We start from the raw sequence: 27,069 nt of genomic DNA on the forward strand, positions 1-27,069 counted from the left end.
TAAATGTTCTTCAGAGGCGCACTGCACTACTGACAGACTACCGACCCAAGCTTCAGCGGCTCGAACTACGTCGCCAAAATCGGTAACAACTCACATTATGTGACAACTCTTATACTTGTATACTCAATGATGATATTAAACTTTATTACACTTACCCCATCAAACATGAATTTTTTCTCGCTAGTCTCTTCCTAAAACATAATAAGTAACATTTTGTTAGTTTTGATAAAATTTGATAAAAATTGTTAATATTAGATATCAATATCTAATTTTTAAATCTGTCCTTTTTAGTATTATCTTCAGCATCTAGATATAATGTTTGACTAAAAATTACTGGTATTAATATATCAAAATATTCAAGACACTCAATAAATATCTAAATTATTAGTTTAGTAAAAAAGTTTGTAAAACAACACCTATTGAAAACCCCAACTGATAAAATTGTGTATTTTATTTTTTTTTCACTACAAAGGCATGAATGAAAAAAAATATATATTGCACTGTGTCTATTCCTCAGCATAAAAAGGTTGCCTCCCTTACAAATTGATGAAGAATTATTTAATAGATTGTGTTGAGCTCTAGCTTTGCTTGTTGAGCCTTCACAAAGAGTGTGTTCGTATTAAATCAAAGATTTTTACCTTCTGATCAAGTTCTTCCTCTTCCAAGTCCTGAAAAAGATTGGAAACATTTCAGTAACTATATGATAAATTCAGTCACATTCCAGATCAACACGCATATATAAGATTGAAGTAGTAAATTTAATGATTTTTGAAAATAGTAACTTACAACAGGGAAAATTTATAAACTTTATAAAAATTATTTTAAGCCAAAACGGTATACATATTTTTATCTCAAGTACATGGAATATAGTGTATAGTAAAATGTTAATTTAGAATCTTGACATAGTGTTAAAACTAAAAATAAATTTCTAACTATAAGATTTCATAGATCTTTGAAATCTTATCAGACTATTTTACAAAAAACGTTTTAGCAAATACACAAACATTAATAACATATTTTGTGGCTTATAAATTTGTATGTAAATTAAAAACTGTGACGATTGAAATAAAAGTAATCATACCTTGAAATATTTTCTGACAGTCAAAACCTGGAGAGTCTCGTTAAGTTTATTTCTTGGAATTAGTTCTGCACTTCTTGGATCTCTAAAAACAAAATATGGAATTCAATGTAATAAAATTAACAAGTTGATGAAAAGTTTGGAAAATTCTTTTAAGACAGTATTAACTTATCTAAATTAATAATAAAAGTATTTAGCGTCTTCATTAAACAAAAACTGAAGTACATATAGTAAATCCCCCTATTAACCTTGCTTCGGACATTAAGAGGGACTAATTCAGTCGGACAAAAATTTTAAGGCCTAGCTCGGGCCAGTTTTACGAGAGGTTTAGAGATTTTAGAGCTGAACGATTGCCAAAAGCATCCGGCTAAGATTACAGACAAAAGATTACGATTTCACCTGATCGCAGCACATGTAGTCCCTACTACTGCAGAAGATGTTCAAATTCTCACTCCAAAAGTAGGGGACACTGATGTATTCGTGAAGATGTTAACGATGGCAGAATACATTCAAACAGATTGTTAGTTTGACATTCTTAAAATAAATATACTTTAAATAAATAATATGTAATCCAGCTACTAGGAGGTCACAAATTTTGAATATTTATAGAGATGCACTGTGGATGCGATACTCCCTGGTGTGGATTAACGTCCACACCAGTGAGTACTACGACTATCCGCAGTACTATCCTGATAATTAGACCAATTCATTAAGAATGTGGTTTGGATTCCACTATAAACTGTAGGTCCCTTAGTTGCCGTTAGCTGTTTGGGCTATTAATTAACAGCTGTATCTAAGGAATATGTCGGCCTTAGTCAATAACAAGACTACAAGATCGTGCCACTCATCCTACACTCATACTTCACTCATATTTGGGTTAAAATACGCACCTAGTGGTGTCCCCATCTTAAATAATAATTGATAATTGAAAACCTTCATCAATAACAATAACTAAACCAACAGACAAATAAACAGCACAATAACAAAACAGAAACAAATCAACTATCAGCGTACAATCCTTTTATGTTCACTCTAAAGGATGACAAGCCATATTTTTTAGGCCAGAGAGGAGGTCGTTTTCCAACTTTGGCCCGAAGTACAAGAAGCTTCTCCTTCCAAACCCAAGCCTCACTCTTGAAAAGTGAAGCTAGGGACTTCCATAGCACTGCGCTGAGAGACCTCCTCTCGGAAAGAGAGCCCCTTAAGAAGGTACTGTGAAGGAGTCTTGTGCACCACGCAGCACGTCATGATCCTGCAAAGCACATTCCAAAGCTAACCGATTTTACCGGAGACCCTAACGCGACTGACCTGTGAGCCTCGCTGTTGAAGATGTCTCTCACACTGGATTGCTCCGTCTGAGCTCTCACCGCTACTCTGTGGAGAAGCATGAGCATGGAGCGACGGCGACGGTCAGGCAGATGGTTGTGTAACACGCTCCCCGGGGCTCGGGACAGCCACTGCTTGTCATCAAGTGTAGCCGTCGAGTCACAGTCCTCCTCACAGCACTTCAGCTGTCTCCTACAACAACAATCACCATAAAACCTTCACCACCAGAGTACATTTTACACAAATGAAAATAATCACGACATGTCAAACGTATTTTGGTGCACTTTAAATTTATAAATATCATATAACTTCCAAACAACATTTGATACAAACAAACAACTTTTGATACATTTTAGGAAGAAATATTACCTCTATAAATTATCTACCCAGTAAAGTTGTATAATGGAATTTTTAAAGAAACCCCATATCTAGCAGCATATGGGAACAAATACATATGGGAGATGAATTTCAAGTGACTGTTGTATTGCTCATGATTTCTATTAATAATACCTAATTTGGAAACCTGGAAAACGTAAAATGCAGATGTATTTGGTACCCAAATTCAGCAGCTAAGGAAACCCTGCTTTAAAATGATCGATACATCAAAACATATTGATAGAATGTACCTGTGACCTGTGCTGTCAGTGTCGTGTGAGTAGTACAGATAGCCTTTGCCGTCAAAGTACAGCCAGCCATGTTCACTTGGTAGTCTCTCACACGGCTCGGCGAATGACCACAACTCATCATCCTGCAAAAGATCAGTGATCGTCACTATAAAGAACCACACGTTATCGAACACTACTTTAGAAGTACAAAATAATACAATGTGCACCAATAACTTTTTCCAACAGTTACCTGACAAAGTGGGCTTCGTTGCACTGATTACAGCATGCAAAGTAGCTAATTGCTGCATTTACTTACTTTTGCCACACTCATTTTCTTTTGGTGCACTCATTTTTTTTGCACTTCATAATTCATACCGAACAACACTAAACAGAGTGCTTTTATTAGACACCTAATACATGTACACTTGAAAATACGTTGGCAACACTTAAGGATACTATGACTAAAATCAGCTGGTGAAGCGTTTCCCATTTTGTTCGGATTTAACTTAAACTAAAATGTGTTTGAAAGACTAATTATTTATTTATATGCTTTATCAGGGTGTCCACAAAAAATTTTTCATTAATTTCCATGACTTTCCATGACTATCCATGACCATTTACCATTGATTTCCATGACTCACGAACTTTACACGCAAATTATAATATAACATACACACACAAATATAACTGCCTGGACATGTTATTTTGCAGAAAATACTGGAATATGTAATAACAGATAACAATGGAGTACAATAGGTACAACAATGAACTAAAACAAACCGAAAACTCATAAAATAATACAACTGTAATAAATTGAATTGTCGAACATTTGTGAAAAATCCTGAAAAATGCTACAACAGTCCGGGTTACAGCTGACTAGAGCATTGAATGGTCCCCTCAAATCCATCCATAATTGGAAATTTCCATGACTTTCCATGACTTCTTGCCTATTTCCCTGACTTTCAATGACCAAATTTTTTTTCCATGACTTTCCATGACTATCCCTGACTTTCCAGAATGTGGACACCCTGTTTATAGTAACTGTAGGAAAAATAATGCGTAACGATAGTGCAAAGTGCCTTTGCTGCACTCGAGAAACTTTCCACATACGTCTAAGGCTTGTTCGTCAACATTTCTTTCATGTGCAGCAAAGTGCCACATCGCACACTGGTAACACAAATAGCTATTATCAAAATGCAATTTCCGTATTTTTTTTTAAGGAAGAGTTCAGCAAGTTTATCTGAGAAAATTAGAGTATATATTTAACGGGAGTCTAATCTTCTCAGTTAAACTTTTCTAAAGTTTTAATGGTTTGGACACATCACCCGTATACACTATACTATTTACACCCTAGTATGATGGCTTACCTCATTGCTATCCTGAGCAGTTTGTGTGTCTTGATCCTGAAAAATTAAAAAAAAACTTTACAAAGTATGAAATTAACCGAGGATTGATCAGCAATGTAAATAATAAATAATTATTATTTTGATCATATGTTAAGCCATATAGTTTTAAATTCCTTAAAACAAAACTAATTTATAACTTTATGCTTGTATTTTGCAAGCCTGTTTGTCTATAGCATCTCTACTTTGAATTTATGACAGCAATTTGTCTGGGAAAAATGGGTTTTCTGAATTTATCTTTGAATTTTTTACTTAGTAAACATCAAACCGTCCTGAGAAACTCACCTTTATTTCAGGGAAACGCACACTTTTGATCACTGAATAAAGGTAAATTTTGGGTATTTGAGCTGCTACTATCGGTTCTCTGAAAAATAAGTAAAATAAAAAATTAATCTTATTTTCATGTATGGTTTTAGCTAGAACCTGCAAGAGCAGTGTAGAAAAGTACTTTTTCAGAAAGCAAAGTTTGTAAATAAGGATAATATACAATCATTCTTAGAAACTTTGCTAAAAAATAAGATGTATATAATAAAATGCTTTTACATACATTTTGAACAAAAATGTTTCTGATTCAGAAGTTAAAAAGCATAGTAGTAACAAACAAGTACCGTACAAACTTTTTTGCGCAACAATTTTTAAAAGAATTTATTTGTTCAATTGAAATTGTTAAGACTATAACATTGTTCATGAAAATAATAACTTATACGCCAATTAAGCCTTAAATCATGCAAGCTTACAATTTTGCAAAAATTAAAGGCTACTTAGATTTAAAAACTGACTTCCATAAAGAAATTACATTAATCATAAATCATACCAAATATTTTTGTTAACCTACTTGGCAGTTTCACCCGCGTAGATAATCTCAGGTTTGAGATTTTTAAGGTTCGCTTTTTGTCTGAAGTTGTGCACAAGCAGGAGACATTGTCTGCGGCGGAGGTCGGGGGGATGACAATGCAACGAGGCCCCCACTATAGGAGCCCCCGCAACTAGACCCGTCTTGGCCTGGGCCAGACAGTGGGGCTCACAGCACATCAGGTATCTGTTGGAGTAAATTCAGAATAATAATCTATCGTTAAAGTTTGTCCGACAAAGATGTGGTAAATAGAAAATTTGACTAAATTATAGTAGGGCTATTCCAGGGTGTATACCATTTGATCATAACCAAATTTCAGTGACTTTTAGGATGACGTTTAAACGCAAAATCTTTTGTATCGATAAGACAATACTTTTCAGTGACTTGAACATGAGATAGTCAAGCATGCAATATTTTGTGCCATAACAATTTTGTGCTGGCTGCCACACAAAATATGTTCACTCTCTGATTCTACATTATGAATTTAATCATTGCCTACAGCAAGGTGCAAACAAAGACAGGTTTTATTTTAGTTAGCCCAATTTTGACTGTGACTTTGGGGATCTTAAAATGAAAATTCATTACTTTTCAGTGACTTCCATAATCCCCTAGTAAAATCAGTGACTTTAGTGACTGGTAGAAACCCGGTAGTCCCAAAGTAATGGAAATTTTGGTCTGACTTGTTCACCTTTAGTGACTATCCAAAAAAAAAAAAAACAGAACACCTAAAAACAGAAATACAGATCTACAAAAATACTCCTTGTTTGAAGACTTGAACATCCCTATTCTGGTTCCACCACAATTCCTTCCTAGAATAAATGCAAATAGCGTGGATTTACCCAAAATATGGGAGTTGAGATTCAATTCTAAAATTTAGCCAATCAAATCTAAAACACAAATCATTTTCTGATATTTGTTGAATATAATATTTGGCTTCACCACATCACTACAATGTAAAAAAATAACAAAATTACCTTATTTGGTCTTCAGTAAAGGTCTCGTAATAATAATAACCCTTGCCATCGTGGTATACATCTTTGGTCTTTCCAGGAATTATCTCAGACTTTACACTGGTAGAACTCTTCTGGAACAAAATTGAAAATTTCATTTACTGTCAAAGCCAAATTTGGACTAGGTAGTCCAACTACTCCAAATATGGCTGTGGCAGTATGACTACCTACCTACAGTCGGGACCACGTAAGTTTGCAGTTGAGGGAGGAGCCTATTTACCATATAGTTTTGAATGAACCAATGAGAACTGTGCGGTGTTGCCAAATCTAATAATACCAGCTGATTTGAAAATATTGCTTAGTATATTTTGATAACTGTTGTCATCAGGCGATGTGGCAACGTCGCACTAGCCTTGTCTTGAGATTGGCTGCCACCAACTGCAAACTTACATGGTCCCGACTGTAGTGGTAGCATGTCATAAATGGAAGTAAACTACTGGTAAAACCAGAAAATTACCATGTAGCATATTTACCTGATTTGCACTGTTTTGAATTTCATCAACGTCATCATCCTCGGCTCCTACGTTTATTTCCTGCAAACATAAGAAAAAATTACTTTTTGTTAATTATTACAAAAGCGTTACAAATTATAACAGTTTTAGTTGAAAAGGTGGTAAGAAATTTGTTATACTATCTCCAATATTACATATTTTTTCTTTAAGATGCAAAGTCAAATGGGTGGTTTTTGTAGCTTATCAACACAATGTGAATACTTCTTTAACCAGTTAACAAAATGTTCTTTTAGGTATAACTATACAAGAATAAAATAGTTAGCCTAAGGATTAAATGACAAAAGGATAAATACTTGTTAAAGCAATATAGCATTTGTTTCAGTAGTAAATTATCAATTGCCTATTTAATAATTTTTTTAAAGTACTGTTTTCATAAAAAAGAAAATAGTTTTAATAAAATTTTATTGTAAATCTTTGGTTAAAAGGATTGGAGACAAAAATGGTAGAGCCCAGACACTACATATATACACAAAGATCAGTAAATGAATGGTTTCAATTCTTACATACTGGATGAAAAATTGAACCGCAAAGTTAATTTTAAAGATAACTGGGATGGATTGATTCCAAAAGCGGTTCTTGATTCCACCGATTCTAGGCATTGTAATAGGAATCGAGAATAGACCGCTCAAAGTCAATTCTGATACCGATTGACACGTAAGCGGAAGTCGCGGAACGGAAGTCGGAAAAATACTGATATTGCCTTGATCGTGCAAGACAACGATGATGTTTCCGTGACCGCGGGAGACGATGATGATGCCTACACGGGCGCAACAGATTATCAGAGTTTTGCCACAATCGCAGAAGACGACGATAATGTCTACACAACGGTGGAGAATTTCATGATTTTGCCCCGGACAAGGAAGACTTTATTGACATCTTCTGGACCACAGGAGACATTAATGATGTCTGCGCCACCGGCAATGACCAGAAATTTGCCCTGATTGTTGAAGACAAATGATAATGTCTACATGACCAGGAGGGATATTTAATATTTTAGCGTGATCGCAGAAGATGTATAATCTATTTTTAACATAATGGAATCGGTGGAATCAGAATTTAGAATCGATTTAAAAGAATTGGAATCGGGATAGAAAATTTCTGGAATTGACCCATCACTAGGTAGAGCTCCTTTACGATGAAGCAGTCAATACCAAACTAAGTCTCAAAGGGTTTTTTTCAACCATATCCAACTCTTCTCTACTCAAACCAATGTGACCATCGACTAGCAATACATCCAATGGCAATATATCAAATCTTACCCTTCTGACATATTTGCGAATGCTACTAAGCTTTGATTTGAGTCGATCTTCCTGTAACACGGCAGCTGCTTTTGGATACCTAGACAGAATCATACAAATATTGTCACTATAAACTTGAAAAATTAATTTGTTTAAAATACTTCAAGGTAGATGTAAGCCCCCAGATTGTTGAATAATAATAAAAACGGTTTCAATGCCTATTGGGCAATCTATAACTGCAGATACAACTACAATAGTTACAGATTCACACATCTGCCCATTAGGAACCACAGGGATGTTATTTTTATTTTTACAGAAACTTGAGACTTGATTCAAACTTTGCTAGGGTGGTGACGTCATTAACTGGTCAGTAGTCAACTGTCAATGTGTTGTGTTGTGTTTGAATATTTATTTGTACACATATTACCCCTGACGGTCACCATATGAAGATAAATACAGAATGCCCTTATATTACTTCTTGATTGTGTTTTTAAATAACCTGAAAGTACAAAAATATGTCAAATAACACTTGTAATAAATATATTTACACTTATACTGTTTACTAGCAAGACGGTAAATACATAAAAGGTAATAAGTGGTGATGGATTTCGATTGGACACTCCAATCATCATCTCGCCTATTGGGTCTGATGATGATGAATAAATGAATGAATGAAGATGAATTTTGCCTATTGGGTCTGATGATGATTGGAGCGTACAATTGAAATCAATCACCACTTACCACCTTTTATATGTATTTACCGTCTTGTGAGTAAACAGTAGAAGCCTAAATATATTTATTTAAAGTGTTATTTGACGTATTTTTGTACTTTCTGGTTCTAGGAGCTGAATCTAAAAACTTTTTGGATTGCCTAATAGCAGAAACCCCTTTTAAATATTTATTTTAACTGAAGGCTTTCAAACGATTATTTATAATTTTCTTTCCTGACTAGAAGTAATTTGATAATAATTTATAGTAAAATTTCTGAATATTATAGTCACTTGTAACATATTTCTCGGGTCTTACCTTTGCGCTTCCTCCCTGTAAATGACAGACAGAGGCGTCTCTTCGTCTCTGGTGCGTTTCTTGAGAGCTTGACTGAAGAGACAAATGTCCCTGTGTATGGTGTTAGGCTTGTGGTTGTGATAGCTGTTTTTGTTCATCTCCACATATCCGTCCACCAGGGTAGCACTGGCTGGACACGTTGTGTGGTAGCTGCACTTCAGAAGCCTGCTGAAACATCATTGTAGAAATATAGTTGAAATCCTTTTTTGAAATGTTTTAAGCTAATCCTGTAAATTTTTATTTGATGTTGTTGCACATCATAATTATTATGTAACGTCACAGACCTCCAATACACTTTTTACAAGCATCATTCACTGCAACACAATATTTGCAAAAAAATCAATCACAAGTATAGCCAAGTCAATGTTTAAACTAGTTTTGAAACGTTCAAAAGTTTCCTGACATCTATACCAGCTCTCTTAGTTTATTTCCTTCACTTATTCTGTCATTATTTAAATTGCTAAACAATGCATTATGGACTTGTTATTTATTCCTAGACCAATTTGATTAGTTATTATTTTGATATTTTTGAGTTCTGGGTGGTAATGCTTTAATGTGTAAGTAGATAAGTTAGAACTTTAACCATCAAAACTCTAACTATCCAAATTTCCAACTATTTGCTTACAGAAAGAATTTTAAAACCTAACTGTAACAGTAATTAGAATCATTATTACAGAATACAGAGGTGGCAAAATTCTGAACCAGTCCCGATTGTGTGAACACACAAAGTTCATAGTCGTTTTACGTGATTGTGGAAAAATCTTGAAAATCTCCCACGGTCTTGTAGCCATCATCATTTTCCACAATCACGGGAAAAGCGTGTATTTTTTTAACGTGATTTCTTTGCAGATACATTAGGTGGTCCTCCTTGTAAAAGCTCGGTTCAACTCGGCGCTATTTCCTGTAGAATACTTCTAAAAATGCTCTCTAGCGTGTACAGTCCCAGTTTGTAGTGCAGTCCCAATTGATATTGGATGATAACAGTTCTACTGCACTGATTAATAATATAAAAATTTGGCATTGAGAATAAAACTTATGTCAAAATGAAGCTATAATCATGAGGTATGAATAATTTAATTTAAAGCATAGCAACATGATTTATTAGACTCATGGACATCGTATATCAACTTACCTCATGTAGCATTTTTCCTGTCTGATGTTATAAACTTGGCAGTGAGAATAAAACCTATGTCAAAATGAAGCTATAATTATGAGGTATGAATAATCTAAAGCATAGCAACATGGACATCATATATCAACTTACTTCAGAGCACTTTTCCTTCCCGAGGTATCAAACAGGGTGTAGAAGAAACCTCGTCCATCGTGATACAAGAAATCTCCTGATGAAGTAGGTAGCACTTCCACAGGCGTGCGTGGCAACTACAATGATAACATAACACATGATGTTGGCAAAATACTGGACACGCAAAAAGTAGTTGTTTTTTGCAGCTATTAAGTAAAGTGGCACTTTTGGACACAGAGGGCTTTAAGTGACAGCTAAAATAATTGAGTAGGCCTACTTAACAAATTCACTTACAAAATTGAAGTTAGGATTTTTGAGGCAGAGTTGCATTATTGCGGCGGAGGGATTAACAATGTCATTGCAAACCCCAAAATTAAGGGTACAAAAAATAATCTCCATTTACATACATCTTCACATAATCATCTTCACGAATTAATAGTTACTCTGTTCTTATACAAAAGCATTGTTTCATGTTTATTTATATAAAATTATAACCTATCCTCACGAAAAATCCTAGGTCATTGTGCTCTATGTTACATCCTTAACCTCAAACACAATATTTGTAAACAAAGTTATTATTTCATTTATGAAAATGCCTAACAGTATGTAAAATATTTTATGTTTATTTTATATGAGAATATTTTATGTTTGCCGAGTTTGAAGTTGGTAATGGACATTGTTTAGCTCGCCGTCTCAATAACGCAGCTCAGCTTAAAAACATAGCCTCACGCAGCAAGATTTCCTGGCTTCAACTGCTACTATGGACTCGGGAAGTCTAGTTGTGGTATATAGTCAATGACTGTACTTACGCTGTAAGATCCTTTGTCATCATCATTAGGATTTGTCTGAAACAAAGAAAATTAATTATCAATCAGAAAAATCTTAAGTAAGAACAGACAACACAATTGTATTACCATACAGACACAGGGATCTAACATGTTTTTGAGGTATTATATGCACAAGCAGCTATGGTTGACATAACTGGAACTAAAGTCTACACTACATCTTTCCTTCAAGCAACAGGTTTTGACATTGAGACACTTAAATTTTATTTTTCGGATGTCCTATTTATTCACATATTTTAAAGTCAGTTTTTTTCTTTCTAAGTGACGATTCCTCAGAAAACCTCCAACACTACCTACTCCAAGAACGATTTACAAGATAAACAATTTGAAAGCTAGCCAACAGTGTGAATGTTCTGTAGTCTATCAATAGCCTCAGACAGTTAGCATTTTAATGTTGAACAATATTAAACAAGTACAAAAATGTGATTTATATTGTATAAGGGTGTTATTCTCACTCTGTTATCTTACCACCAACCTACACTCACAACACAATCTGCATCCTATTCTTAGTTTTCTATCCAAGTCACAGTCGCTTTTTAAGTCACTATCTAACAAAAGTTTGTTCACATTTTTAATATTTCATTACTTAAATACATTTTTATTCTGTGAAATAGGGAGTTAGGTGGTCTAGTGGTAGAGCGTGGGGCTTCGGTGCCCGAGGTCCAGGGTTCAAATCGCGCCAATGAACAATGGATTTTATCCATGTGATAATGCTGAAACCCTTAAGGACTAGTCTGAAGCAGTTTGTAAAACGGTTCCCGGCTAGAATTAGAGTCTTATGATGTGTAGGTGGGACCAAAAAAATCTGTATACAGTTTTAATAACTACAGTACTGTATAGATTTTTTACTCAATACACCGTTTGCACTTATATCAAGAAAGCAATTCTTTTTCCTCTGCAGATCCGATCACAGTTGCATAATAATCTACGATCTACGATAGTAACGTACCCTCAAAATAGTGATCAGGAACTTGTTCATCAGTTGCATGACTTCTGGTTGTGAGACCACGGCTGCTGCTTCTGGAAACCTAACATAAGGCAGAAAAAAAGTCTTTGTAAGTGGACAGTTAAACTCGGTCACAATAAAAACTTTATAGGCTAACCTCCATCAGTAGTCCAAAATTGTGTCTAACTTCAATTATTGTTCAAAGCTGTCATGTTTCATTGCATTGCAACATCGTCAGAACTCGCAACACATCAAAAACATCAAAATTTACACATACAGTAATGATTACATATAATTATAACATAAATTTTGAAGTTGTCAACGTGTTGCAAGTTCTGAAGATGTTGCATTGCAACGAAACACAACGCAACGATAATGGCTGGATGTGGCTGGAATGTTATCGCTTGCTCTGTATGTTGTGGCGCTGTGTGGTTGCCAACACGAGAACTACCAACTCTACCGTCAGCTGCGTCGTTCAACAATGCTCGTTGGGGTTTCTCTGCTTGAACACAATTTTGGACTACTGACAAAGGTAAGCCTATAAACTCATACATACGGCACCTAGTCTAGGGGCTATCAGATTGAATACAGTAGAGTCCCGCAAACTCGGCACTCGATAACCCGGCTGTCTGGATAACTCGGGCATCACCTGGCTCAGAAAATTAATGATTTTTTGAGTCCGAGTTAATCATGGACTCAAGCCAGCTTAGAGTCAAATTATTTGCAACTGGTACAAAGGATTTGTTGTACTATATCTGATGACTTAATACTGACTTGTAATGTATATATAAATAAAAAGGCAGTTCATAAGCTTAAAAACTGTATTTTTCTTATTTTTAACTTTTTAACCCTAGTTCCTAATAACCCGGCATTTCACAAACTCTGCACCCTTCCAGTCCACATTACACCAGTTTGCGGGACTCTACTGTACCACAATAAAAAATCTATGTTTTATGTGTCACAGTCAGGGTGTTTGTAATAGAACACACTGCACTATGTTGAGGAGAAAAGATTTTAAGATCAAAAATGTTTTTGAATTAGACAAACTTTTTTCAACCTACTTTTCAGCAACCTCTTTATAAATCTTGAGGACAGGCAGATCAGGGTTCTTCTGAGCTTGGACCTTGATCCTATGGAGGAACCACAGTTCCTTGCTATGTTGCGGGGGCTGCGGTCCGTGACTGTGGGGCTTCTGGGTTTTGACTGGTCCACCTTCTACATGGACCATGGCCTGCACGCCACACTTGGGGATCACACACTGCATATATCTGCAACAGAATGAGATGGAAAACACTGTTAATTTGCAATAATAGGAAAGTTTGCTAGCTTTAAGTATTAGGTGAGATACTATTATTTATCTGTACAGTACATTTCAGAGAGTCATTTTAACACAAAGTTATTACTCCCTTTTATTCTGATGACCACTACTATTATTTCAAATATTTTCTGCTAACCCGGCAGGACTCACATGCTGGTCTAAAAGTTTGTAATAATTTTAGTTAAACTTGAATTTAATAAGTGTCGGCAGTATTCACCGCCACTGTACCTCACACATATCTTTCTAGGAACAGTCTTAATTATTTCTTGCACTCACCCTTTTTCTAGATTCAGTTTCTTGTACGTTCGTGTGAAGGAGTGGTCAGTTCTACCGTGTGACAACAATTTACATATACAGTTCATTATTATAGATTCACAAAACTTTAACTACAAACCTGAGGCCATTTTTGATATTCTTGGTGTTGTAGTAATATCCGCAGCCATCATGGTACAGCCAAGAGTCTGAGAATAGAGCAGGGACCATTTCTGCTTTGCACTGGACATACAACACAGTGAAGTCATTACATTATAGTGACAATCCAAACATCAAGTTTCCAAGTACTTTTGTTTCATGATATAACGGTTCTCAACTCTGGTCCCAAACTATTTCTGATAGGAAAACGGAAAAATTATGTGTGCTAATAAGAAAGTAAGGGAAATCCTTGGAAATCGGTATCATTTTATAAAGTAATCAAAATAGTTGGTTAAAATATCGCCTTTTTGATAGGGATTTCGATATGGCAGGGATAAAAAGGAGTTTAACAGTATCAATACACTAATTTGGCATTATTTTTGTAACTTTATTCATAAGTGTATGATTGTTAACTCTTTGCAACATAATGAGAAATAAGTCTTACGGTTTCCCGTTTCTCTTATCTATAAATCTCCAATTAAAATCGGGAGTGTTGCACGACGTCCAAGTGCCACGACGTCCAATAATATTTTTCCAGTGCCACGACGTCCAAAACACAATTTTTGAGTTGTTGCACGACGTCCAAGTGCCACGACGTCCAAAAGTACAGTAACTGCCAAAAATATAGTCTTTCTACAAGCTTTGGACGTCGTGGCACTTGGACGTCGTGAAACAGCGCACTATATAATTGTAAAGACGTATCATTTGCACCACGTCCAAAGCCTCTGCCAGTTGCACGACGTCCAAGTGCCACGACGTCCAATCAATATTTGACTGTTGCACGACGTCCAAGTGCCACGACGTCCAAAGTGCCTGCACACTGTGAACACTGTTTGCCGACCTCAGTGCATACAGTTCGCATTGCAATTATTGAAGGCAACTAGTCCTAGTCAACCGTTTGAAAGTTGTCAACCGCTTCGTCTTCGATTAATGTTAAAATTATTCAATATTCAATGGTTCTAATTGAACTAATTATTGCATTAGCTTAAATTTTTTATATGTAAAATAAATACTATGTCACCGTAAAATGTAATGATGCAGTATTTCTGTTGTTATGATTGCATAATTGATTTCTACAAAATAGAGCTATGTCATAGAAACGAAATAAATAAATGACTACCTACACTATTCACTATATTGTATGATTTATACAATAAATTAATCACTAGCCCAAAAGTAAATATGGTTGGTTCAATGTGAGTAGTGGTAGAATTCTAAGTACTGCAGTAGAATAGAATTGTCATACTATATCAATTGGTAGCAAATTTACTCGTAAGATAAAATGTATGCACAGTTTTATAACAGCTGTAAGACTTCCCATTTAAGTACCGGTATCATTGAAATTGTATAACTTCCATTGAACAGAAATGAGATAAGTAGATATTGATACACAGATATATGAATTTTCATACACTTATAATATGACGAATTCAAAAAAGTTTTATCCGTCAAATGTGCTAAATATTATGTAAACTATCAACTTTTTAAGCTATAATGATGTTACTACAATGGTTAAAAATGTTTCCTGTGAAACAGTGGGAATAATTTGTTTTAAAAGAAATCATTCATCATGGATATAGGAAATAATTAAGATTCTATAATCATTGCCCTATCAACCTAGGCCCTTTTCCTGAGTGTTATGAGGTTTATGTTTTGATTTATTTTTGTGTAAACCGTAATATAATCCCCCTGCCACAGCAAATCTGTACACTGAATTTTCATTTGCCTGATTATATAATTTCACTAAAATATGTTAGAAAATTAACCTTTTTCCATATTTATTTATATTTTCCTATTTTTCCTATTTGTCGGTATGGAACTATTGTGATAGCTTTTTGATTACAGTGCAAACCATGGATGTATGGATGGATGGATGGATGTTTGTGACAAGCAAACGCGAAAAATACTAAACCGACAAGGTTGAAATTTGGTATGATGATAGATGACATCCCCGATTAACATATTCTTACCTCAAAAATTCTTTCAGTCTCCGCCCCGGTGGCTCTGGCTCTGGACTTTCTCTAGTTAACCTTATGAGAATTCATATTAAAAAAAAATAAAGAATTTTGTCAGCCGTTTCAACTGTACAAGTTGGTTCTATGATATTAAACAGCATTAAAAAGTTATAAGGCTTGCCAAACAGGGTGCAGCACTATTATGTTGTTTGTTTGCATTAATGACCACAGCTAATTTGAACCAACTAGCAAAAAAAAGTTGTGGTACACAATGAGAACTTTACTTTTTCCATGGTCTAGGTGCAAGAACATCAGGACTATGGTAGATGTGTGCTACACAATAGGATACCGTATAAATTAAGAGACCAGTTTTTTTTTTTTTTTAATCGTGTCCTCTTCCATAACTGCAATAAGCATTTATACTTATATGTCAACCCCGTACGAAGGACGGGTACTCTGCTAGTAACACAATAATACAAATACAGTATACTAATACAATTAATACTGTAGGTTTCCGTAGTCTGTGGCCATAGGTTCATCTGAACTGTCAATCAATTCTGAGAAATTCACAGTTGTAATATATAAATTCAAATTTATTTAAAAAAAAATTGAAATCTTACTACACATTGTAGTCTGCTGTAGAACAAAGAATAATATTACATTAAATTTTGCAAGTTTGATTAAACCTAATTATGATAGTTGTTATATAGGTGGTTTCTTATAATATTAATAGAAAATTTTATGGCTGTTAAAGATATTAAATATAGCACTTGATTTTCCAACTTGAATTTCTTCCAAAATTTCTCAACTTGTTGAGGAATTGTTCCTCTTGATCCAATGAGTAGTCCATATACTTCGAATTTTGATATTTTATATTTCTCTGAATAATATGGGATAGTTTTCTTGTAAATATTTACTTTTTCTTCATGGACTTCCTGTGGCTGATTTTCATTTGTCTCAAGACGAACTGTTGGGTCTATAATGAGACCGAAATCTTTCTCCTTGTCTATAACAATGATGTCACTCCGCCTCACAGAGCCCTCTTCTTCTATAGCCGTGACCTCTTCATAGACCTCGTAACTTTTCTTTCTGAATTGATCAGCTATGATTTTTCTGATGGTATGGTGGCGGGTATTTCGTAGAAGACTACTAAATGGGCACTTTCCAAGGACGTGGGCAAGAGTTTCAAGAGTAAATTTCTCAGATACAGGACAGTGCCTGCACTGGTTCCCGTCCCTGGATCTCCCATGAAGACTTCTAAGAGGAATAACGTCTCCGACCATTTTCAAGTATTGTTTGAACTCAGCTTCTGTGAGGCCACAACCTCTAGCCAAATTTTTATTGATCTTGTTACATTCTTTGAAAAGAACCACCCCATTCCCTTTGTATGGAAGTTTACACCAATTTTGATACTCTAAGTCTCGTAAGGTTTCTCGCAGTATCTTGGGTTTTGATTCAATAAATTCAATACTTAAATTCAATTTTTCCAGACAAAACCTAATTTCTTCGTCAAATTGACGAATATTAAGTAAGTAGGGGTTTCCCGTTTGTTTTAATACGCGACATATGTTTATATGTTGGATTGATGATTCCCACATTGATTTACATAACCCAATCCCTTTGTTTTTAGTACTTGTATAAAACATAGAATTTGGCATATCATTTGGAAGATCTAAGATTTCCTTTGTTGTTGATCTTATCACTTTATCAACATCGTCAAAGAATTTCATTGTAATTTTCTTAATTGGTGCGGTTTGAAAAGGATATATTAAAGATGGCCAAATATTATGATTCAATACATACATTTTTTGTTCAGACCTTAAAAAAGGAGAACATGTTAATTTTTCAATTTTGTTTATCAATGAACTAATTGTTTTTTCAGAGTCAAATACTATGCTTTCAGAAAAATTTACTCCTAAGTATTTAATTTTTTCATTAAATGTTATAGATTTTATTTCTTTTGAACATATTTGGAAGTTTTCCTCTTGTAATCTACCTTTTTCAATGTTAATAATTTTAGTTTTTGATATATTTATAGTTAATCCAATTTCTCTGAAGAAGTCACAAATCGAATCGAATAATACGAGAGCACTTTCTCTATTCTTACCAATTAAAATGGTATCGTCAGCGAATCCTAGAATACTTAGAGAAGGCATGTCCTTGCATAGCTTATACCCTAGCTCCTCACTTACGGCATGTTGTGACATTTCAGAGAGGATATGGTCAATACATAGGTTATACAAAGTGGGTGACAATGGAGATCCCTGCATTACACCCCTTTGTATTTTGATGTCCTTTGTTTTCCCTCTATGAGTTTCAACTTTTGTAACATTGCCTATTTGGAGTTTAATTATTATTTCAATCAGTTTCCTAGGAATAGGTAGCTCCTGCAAGACTGAGGATAAGTGGTTATGGCCGATATTGTCGTACGCTTTCTCAATATCCAGAAACATAATACAGCAGTCGGTTTTCTTTGATTTTGCTGATCTCAATACCTCATTTAGAATACTTGTATTAAGATGGGAACCAGGGGTATTAGAAAAACCTCCTTGAAACTGGTTAAATTTGATATATTCTTTTAGTCTTTTGTCCAATATTTTTTCTAATATCCTCCTTAAAACAGAACATATTGTGATTGGTCTCCAGTTATTAACCTCTTTTTTGTCTCCACCTTTATCAATTAAAATAGTTCGTGCTCTTTGAAATGATGAAGGTATCTGGTTTGTAAGGTGTATTGTGTTATAAATTGAACAGAGGATCTTTGCTACTTTCTTAAGTTTTACAATTCTCATTAATATATTGTCAGGTCCCGGAGAAGTGTCAATTTTTATTGCATTTATTGCTCTCACGACTTCTTCTACAGTAATTTTTTGATTATAATGCGAATCTAAGTCTTTCACTATTGTGTCTTCCACATTGTTATATGACATTTTCATATTTTCATTTGGATTGGAGAAACGGGTGGTAAAACCTTCGTGTAATGTTTTTAGATCAATTTCACATCCTTTATTACCGTCTCCGATTATCCTTCTCACAGCTTTCCTACGCCTATTATAGTATTCAAATTGGATCAGATCATATTCATACTTTTCTTTTCTCTTTTTCCTTTCGTTTTTAGTTTTCCTTTCTGGGTTGGATGATTTCTTATAATTACTATTTTGAGGATAGTCTTGTTTCTTTTTCCTTAATTTATAAAACCTGTAAGAAGGATGTTTGGGCCCAGGAAGATTGTGTAAAGCGTGAGATAAAAACTTGGAAAACTTATCAAAATTTTCAGAGAATAACTCAAAGTGTGTTTGTTCTTCATTGAAGACTGTTAACCAAGAATCGAGATCCTTGTTTATGCGATCACTTTCGCTATTTACTTTGCTTGACATATTGTTTGTTTTATCATCCAATTTGTCTGGAGACTGTGTTTTTGAGCTTTCTGGACAATACTTGGTTAGAATTATATCACGATGTTTATTGTGGTGGCTCTTTGAAATATGGAGAGATAATCCTTTTTTGCTTTTAAAGAGTTTTCCGCATTCGCCACAAGTTTGATCATTTGATTGATCTACTTTACTGTTACATTCCTCACTTTTTTGAAATTTATGATCTTCAACTGAGGTTTGCTTTATGCCTTCCAACGATTTATTTCTAATCTTAGTTGCTTGACATTTATTATTAGGGACATTTAAACTCTGTTTTTTTAGACATTCAATTTCATTATAGATATTACCTACAAGAAAATCCTGTTTATACATCTTGTCCGATATGGTTAAGTTATTGTTTATTATTCTGTTACAAACAATTTTTGCAAAATGTAGGCAGTACACACCACACTCAACTCTTCCACGTTGTTGAAGACAATCTACTTCTAACATATTAATCTCATCAGTTCCCAAGCTGCATTTACTCAGTCTTTCAGTCATTTTCTTGGCAATCTGACTGTTGGATGGAGATTTTGAGTCAAAATGATATGTTGTGTTTTTATATACGTCACAGATCAACAGAGACCAATGACAAGCATTCTCCTTTTCCTCATTAGTTTTATTATTTATTATTAAGAAAATAAATTCACTTTTTGACAATTTCATTTCATCTTTGATTGTTTTAAGGACAAAACTTTCGCTTCCCACACGCAGCAAATGTACTACAGCTGGAGGAATAAATACACAATTTAGGGGTAGCTGCAAACAATTTGATGCCCAAAGGTCTATCTCGAAGTCTCTAAGTTCATACCACAATTTTGTGGAACTATAACTACAGGTTCTGGTTCTACTTTTTCTTAAATTATCTGATTCTGTTATATAATAATTGTCATGAGTTGCCTTGATATGAGACTTAAGTCTATAAAAATGTTTTTTACAAAACGGACACTCTTCTTTTGATACATCATTGCTATTTTCAGGCCCAGGGTTTTCTTCTATGTCTCCACATAAAAGAATCAAATTAACCAAAAAGAAGTAAGATACATAAAGCTTTAGGTTAAGTGATCGCCAAATAACTTTCCATTTAGATTTATTTTTTCTGTTCTTTGTTCTATCTAACATTTTGTTTTTTAATGAAAAATCATTTGAAATTTGGAAGTATATACATCTCATGTTAATTTCAGGATGAATATTTTTAAGAGAAATATGTATGGTTTCTTGTCTACAGATTGAAACCAATATTTTTACCAGTACTATAATCAGTATTGTTCTTATGAGAGAACCAAAAGAAATTTTTGAATGCATTATTTTCATGTTGCCTAGTAACCAAAAGATTACAGATATTTTAATTTTGATTTCCTAACCCCAAATTAAACACAAACTTCAACTTAAAACTATGAACTTGGTTTGAATTCACTTAAAAAGATTTATACATCCGGACATCACAAACTCACTAATTTAACTGAAATTACATTCAAAATCACCAAAACACTCTGAAAATATCTCAAATTCATTAAAAATGTAGGAACAAAATCTCAAAACAACTTTTAAGTTAGCCACATCAGCTGTTATATTAGTAAGTTGTTAATTTACTAGTCTTTTTCTAAGTTCACGTCGCACTCGCAATTAGTTCGCATGTTTTATGTAGGAAAACAGGTATTCCCTAAGTCATAGCATTTGTAGGTTAAGTATAATAATAACAAACATGCTTATCGTAGGTTTGTAGGCATACTTGTTCAAGAATATGCCGTGGTAGGTTTTGTTTATAAATTTTATGTTTTAATTTTTGTCTAATGACGATATTGATTTGTATTAGTGCGAAAATGTTAATTTATTTGTCAAGGGCATGAGCGGACCTCTAGTCTATGTATGTTACATGAAGCACAACATGAAAAAGAATAAATTAAAGGAAGGTAAAAAACGGATCAGTTGCTGAAGGTCTAAATCTTGGAAGGTCTAATCAGACCTTCGACACACATTTTGCAGTTTGTACTTGATGCTGAGGATCCCAAGAATCCTGTACAAAATAAAAAAATGTTTCATTCAAACTACAATTTTATTACTTTTCCGAGAACCAGCCTTTATCAGGACTTCCGCTCCCACGCGAGTTGGCAACGTCAACTGTGCTATATGAAAACAATAAATCTTGAGTAAATATACGGTAATGTTGAATTTTGAGGTTGTGGTGTTCCTTCGTAAACACATTCAATTATAATCTAGGAATATGTAAATTTATTGTTATACGTTAACTTTATTGATATTTGATTCGCTACAGTACTATTAAACCTATAACATTTTCAATTCATGTGCGTTGTATTTTAGAGTTGGGGAAACAAAAGAACCCTGTGTGCAACTTATTTATATGATACTACCTGTGTGCCCGTTCTACGCACGGGGATCTTAAAGTAGTCAGTTGAAACCTTCTGATATTAAGAAAAGCAGTTGGTTTGCATATTTTGAGATATGCTGGCATGGCAAAACTATTATATATAAACCTTCGCAAATACAGTATCTGACAGTTTCAAGCCAAAACAAATCTATGAGGCATAGCCCTAAGGCCTAAAGTTGAAAGTTACCTCCCACGATGGTTAAAGGCATTTAAAGTACTACCTCAACCTTACCATTTAACACTTTATTTGGGTTGACATTTTCATTATCAAGGTGCTCTTGTCCTTTTCGTGACACTGAGAAATAAGGACATACATGCGTTACCAACAGACATACACACAAAAATACAGAACTTAATTAGGGAATTTACTACGTTTTAACATAACAAAGTACATATAAAATTAGAATTTGAAATCTTTGTCAATGCCATCAAATTTTATCATAACAATTTATATTTGCTTGGACCGAAGATGACCCGAAATGCTGTCGAAATGACGGCTTACTTTATAAAATGGAGTACTATAGACAATTTAGATTGGTAATGGTAATTTAACCTATAATAAAAATTACCAAAATAGGCCACGAACTATTGATACATAAACAACGTAGGCCTAAATCGTAAACAATTCATGATGGTTTGCTAAACAAATGTTTTACTTAAATGAGTTATCATTTTCTTAGCATAAACTAACATTTTGGAATCCAGAAAGAAAAAGCAAAACTTATACAGTTAAGACATCAATTAAATTGAATAAGGCTGTAATACCACTGTATAAATAAGGTGCAACACCAACGATAACTAATTTGTAAATTACAGTGATGTGTTGGTACGTAAAAATGATTCTTGCTGCTACCAACGGTTCTAAGGAAAAAAACCAGTACCAAAAACCAACGTTTACAGTTAAGAATTACGTCCGACAAATTAAATGCGTTAATCAAGTCCCAAGGTTATTGATTTCTTGGTTTTGGATTTTCTCGTGAAAGGTTATCGGCAATCAAAATTATTTCCCATTATTTGCTTTATTCGTAAACAACTTTTAATGTAAACTTATTCAGTTTGAAAAAAAACAACCTTATAAAAACAACTCTTTGTTATTTAATAGATTACGCAGGCCTATTCTCTAAACAATGATTGGTATATCTTTTAACATTAGAATGAAATGTGACAAAAATCACGCAATGCTGGGTTTTTGGACGTTTGTAATTTTATTTCTTAAGTAGGGAGGCCGTGTATTCTAGGGAAAAGTACCGGTAACAAGGATCGTCGTCGAAAAGGTTGTTATGAATAATTGGGTAGGCGTAAGTACCCAAGAGATGGGCTATGGGCCTATTGGCTGTATGGTCCAGCGATTGCATCATACGGTGAGTAGGAACAGAAAGTGACACATTGGAAAAGCGAGTTTAGCATCATCCATAAACCGTAAACCTCTGTTACAATCACCCACTGCAGTTGTGATGTTTTACTTTACACTTTACACTTTACACAACCTCCATTGAAGCGCCGTCAATTAGTTAGTAAGGTATTGGCGACGATCATTAATAAATTCAACTTTCCCAGCCCTATACAACACTGATTCAAGGTTATCAAAACTCAAGAACAATTTTATACACAAAGAATCTCTGGTTCCTAACCTGGATGATGTTATTAAATTTCATTTACGGTTACACTATATTATTCCACTTGCGATTAATTAAATCCGTTATGTAAGACAACGATTTTAATCTCACTTGGATAAATGGGCTTTGCCTTCAAAACGTGATCGGAAATGGTTGTGGTATTTGTAAACATATCAGTGACAGCGAGAAAAAATAATCTTGATCCGAACAGCTGTTTGTTATTTCATAGATCATTATGTGATAAAAATTGGACGAAAACTTTAAAAAAATCGCACAAAACTGAATTTTTTAAAGTCCGTAATATTATTTACTAAGTAGTGAGGCCATATTTTAATGGCTAAAGACACTCTCGCCAATCCAGTGAATACATTAAAATGACTTGGATCTTGATAGGTACTCTCGTTTTCCTGGAGAAGATTGCGTAAAATGCAGACAGACAGAAATTTAGATGAGACTTGTTTCGGCTTCTTTAATGTATAAAACGTAAAAATAACCTACAAATGAATTATTCTGAGCAATGTACAGACAAAACTCCAATTTTATTTATATAGATTCTCATTGGTTGCAATTTAATAAGTGGTGTAGCAAAACACAAACACAAAATTTATTGAAATGAAATTAAGTAAATGTTAAGTGAATACTATTAATAAACATATTTGCGACATAAAGACATTTAATTGAAGCCTAAAAACCGTTCGAAAAAGGCATTCTATTCTTTATACTAGTAAAAATTAAAATGAGGGTATAAAAAATAGATCATGTTAATCAATGTACATTCATCTAGTCTTGAAAAAATAAGTATTTAAAAGCTTACACCAAACATAATGAAGTTGATCGGTTGTTAACAAAATGTCATCATTTTTCAAACCATGTAAACCTTATAGTTTTCCAACTGTTGCCTTGTTTATTTTTTTCTTTTTACGTTTTTTTTTACTTTATGATGTTTCAATTAATGGTGTAAATATTTATAGTATATATATTTCTGAACAAGAACATATACCCATGTATATATATATATATATAACTAATAAACGTTCCATAAGCATTTTACACGAGAAAACACTATTCGGCAAGTAGCCGGTCATCGTAACCGGTCATCATGAAGGAGCTTGGACGTCGTGCAACAGCGCTGAGCTATATTGGACGTCGTGCAACAGTCAAATATTTATTGGACGTCGTGGCACTTGGACGTCGTGCAACTGGCAGCGACTTTGGACGTCGTGCAACACTCCCGCAAATGTAACTTTTTTACAATTCTATAGTGCGCTGTTTCACGACGTCCAAGTGTCACGACGTCCAAAGCTTGTAGAAAGACTATATTTTTGGCAGTTACTGTACTTTTGGACGTCGTGGCACTTGGACGTCGTGCAACAACTCAAAAATTGTGTTTTGGACGTCGTGGCACTGAATAAATATTATTGGACGTCGTGGCACTTGGACGTCGTGCAATGCATCCTTAAAATCTACTTACTCGGTTTCCCTTCTCATCCTTATTTACAGGATCGTCCAATGAACAAATAGCAGAACCAAACTGTAAACAACATTTACATTTAGGAACATAAAAATAATAGTGTTTTAATAAACATGCAAATTGTTTAAAATACATGTAAACTACAACAACTGTCTACTGTAAACATTTTTTTATCACACAACTTTCCACATGGATTATGGATTCACCCTGGTAAACAGCTGTTTTCCACCTGCTTAATCAAATGAGGTTTCATTTGAGCATAATTAATACCGGTTCTTGCATCATCTGAACAATTCTGACAAAGTATTCTCATTAAAAGAAACTAATATTATTAATATAGACCCCTCCATACATAAGGCTCCTTTATTCTTTGATGTCTTGATGTTAGGAGGTACAAAAACCAAGTGATTCTTCTATAGGAGACACAACAAGTCACACTACAATGATCTGGTGGTGGAAATGACAGGATGGTCATGTTTTGTCAGCAGACCAAGTTAAGGCCTAAAGTCTAACACCTAAGGCCAAGGCCTAGCTAATCCATATTAATATACAACCGCATGTGTAACTCACTGACTCACTGATCAGGTATACTAAAAATTGGGCACTTCTAAAATAGCTAGAGAGCTGAAATTTTCGGTGGAGGTCCGTATGGGTCCCAGACCGCCAGGAAAATCCCAAAAAGTTACATTTTCAAACTGCAACCCCCCCAAAAAAATTCCATTAAAAACACCCTTTTTTGGGAAAAACATGTTTTTTTAAAACAGCTGTAGCTCGAAAACGGTAAGAGCTAGAATCGATTTGAGGAAAAATCGTGAGTTCGAAATTAAATTTTCTACAAGACAGTTTTCTCAGAGAAGGCGTCATATCGAAATTCGCACTCCTTCACCTTCAAAAAACGCTCTACTTCCAAAATTTGTGAAAATTCTCGATTTTTTTAAGTGTTTTTAATTTTTAAAACGACTTTTCGCACATATATTTTTACTTTTAATGCTCCCGACGTCGAAAGGAAAGTCCCTAGAGTAACCTTCTATAATTTAAACCCACAAACAAATTCTAAATGGCGGATTTTCGATAAAAAAAGATCGTTTTATAATGTATTTCTTATGGAGAATTAACATGCGTCGACAGGCAAACTAGACGTAAACGTCAGTAGGTGAAATATGGGCGTTTGGCGACAGAAAAAAACATTTTTGTCACTTCTAGAGTAGCTACGGAGCTGAAATTTTTTGTGATGGTTTGTCTGGGCACCAAACCACCCAGAAAGTCCCAAAATTTAGTTTTTCCAACCAAAACCCACCAAAAGAAATCCCTTAAAACCCTAGTTTTTTTGGGAAAAACATGTTTTTTTAAAACTGCTGTAGCTCGAAAACGGTAAGAGCTAGAAACGATTTGAGGGCAAATCGTAGGTTCAGAATTAAATTTTCTACAAGACACTTTTGTCAAAGAAGGGGTCATATCGAAAATCTGACTCCTTCACCTTCAAAAAACGCCTTACTTCCAAAAATTGTAAAAACTCTTGATTTTTTAAGTGTTTTTAAATGACTTTTCGTACATATATTTGTACTTTTTATGGACACAACGTTGAAAGCAAAGTCCCTTGAGTGACCTTCTATAATTTGAACGTACTAAAAAAAATTAAAAATGGCGGGTTTTCAATCAAAAAGGTAGTTTTTAACGATTTTTTAACGTATTCCAACCCCCTCTCTTTCATCCCAATTAAAATTTTTAAATTCATGACAATAGCTAATTTGCAGCCAAAAGGTGAGTAAGCGTAGCGAACGAGCTCTAACCTAAAGGTGAGTGAGCGTAGCGAATGAGCTAACCTGAAGGCAAGTGAGCGCAGCGAACGAGCTCCAACCTAAAGGTGAGTGAGCGTAGCGAACGAGCTAACCTGGAGGCAAGTGAGCGCAGCGAACGAGCTCCAACCTAAAAGTGAGTGAGCGTAGCGAACGAGCTAACCTGAAGGCAAGTGAGCGCAGCGAACGAGCTCCAACCCAAAAGTGAGTGAGCGTAGCGAGCGAACTAACCTGGAGGCAAGTGAGCGCAGCGAACGAGCTCCGACCTAAAAGTGAGTGAGCGTAGCGAACGAGCTCACCTGAAGGCAAGTGAGCGCAGTGAACGACCTAACCTGAAGGCAAGTGAGTGCAGCGAACGAGCACCAACCTAAAGGTGAGTGAGCGTAGCGAACGAACATCAACCAGGATATGATTGAGCCATGCGTTTAGTTTAATTTTTTTCCCATCTCCACCCCAAATTCGTGTTTAATGTCAAGACTGGTTTGGTGGGTTGCACTAAACAACCCCCTATGGAATACTTCGCAACTGCCAAGTTATCACTACGTCTTTTACGCAAAAAGCTAAAATGTTTCCGGA

At 34.7% G+C, this 27,069-nt stretch overlaps 1 protein-coding gene across 4 annotated transcripts in view; it reads right to left on the bottom strand.

Moving 5' to 3' along the window:
• The window catches only part of LOC129002151 (uncharacterized), a 106,384-nt gene that overhangs the window by 42,267 nt on the left and 37,048 nt on the right, over nt 1-27,069 (bottom strand). For 2 of the 4 annotated variants that reach the window (XM_054429749.1, XM_054429750.1), the window contains exons 20-37: nt 24,698-24,757; nt 13,837-13,937; nt 13,186-13,392; nt 12,128-12,206; nt 11,143-11,178; nt 10,355-10,470; nt 9,052-9,258; nt 8,047-8,125; nt 6,749-6,808; nt 6,240-6,349; nt 5,248-5,451; nt 4,698-4,776; nt 4,377-4,412; nt 3,031-3,152; nt 2,387-2,596; nt 1,082-1,163; nt 639-668; nt 156-191 (exon numbers count right to left, since the gene is read on the bottom strand). In XM_054429749.1, coding sequence (XP_054285724.1) covers nt 156-191; nt 639-668; nt 1,082-1,163; nt 2,387-2,596; nt 3,031-3,152; nt 4,377-4,412; nt 4,698-4,776; nt 5,248-5,451; nt 6,240-6,349; nt 6,749-6,808; nt 8,047-8,125; nt 9,052-9,258; nt 10,355-10,470; nt 11,143-11,178; nt 12,128-12,206; nt 13,186-13,392; nt 13,837-13,937; nt 24,698-24,757 — 1,854 coding nt within the window. The remainder of the gene's footprint in view (nt 1-155; nt 192-638; nt 669-1,081; nt 1,164-2,386; nt 2,597-3,030; nt 3,153-4,376; nt 4,413-4,697; nt 4,777-5,247; nt 5,452-6,239; nt 6,350-6,748; nt 6,809-8,046; nt 8,126-9,051; nt 9,259-10,354; nt 10,471-11,142; nt 11,179-12,127; nt 12,207-13,185; nt 13,393-13,836; nt 13,938-24,697; nt 24,758-27,069) is intronic. The other 2 variants (XM_054429751.1, XM_054429752.1) reach the window with 2 other exon arrangements.

Source organism: Macrosteles quadrilineatus, unplaced genomic scaffold, assembly GCF_028750875.1.
Source record: "Macrosteles quadrilineatus isolate MER2022 unplaced genomic scaffold, UCM_ALF_1.0 Scaffold_9__3_contigs__length_116548681, whole genome shotgun sequence".
NCBI lineage: Eukaryota > Metazoa > Arthropoda > Insecta > Hemiptera > Cicadellidae > Macrosteles > Macrosteles quadrilineatus.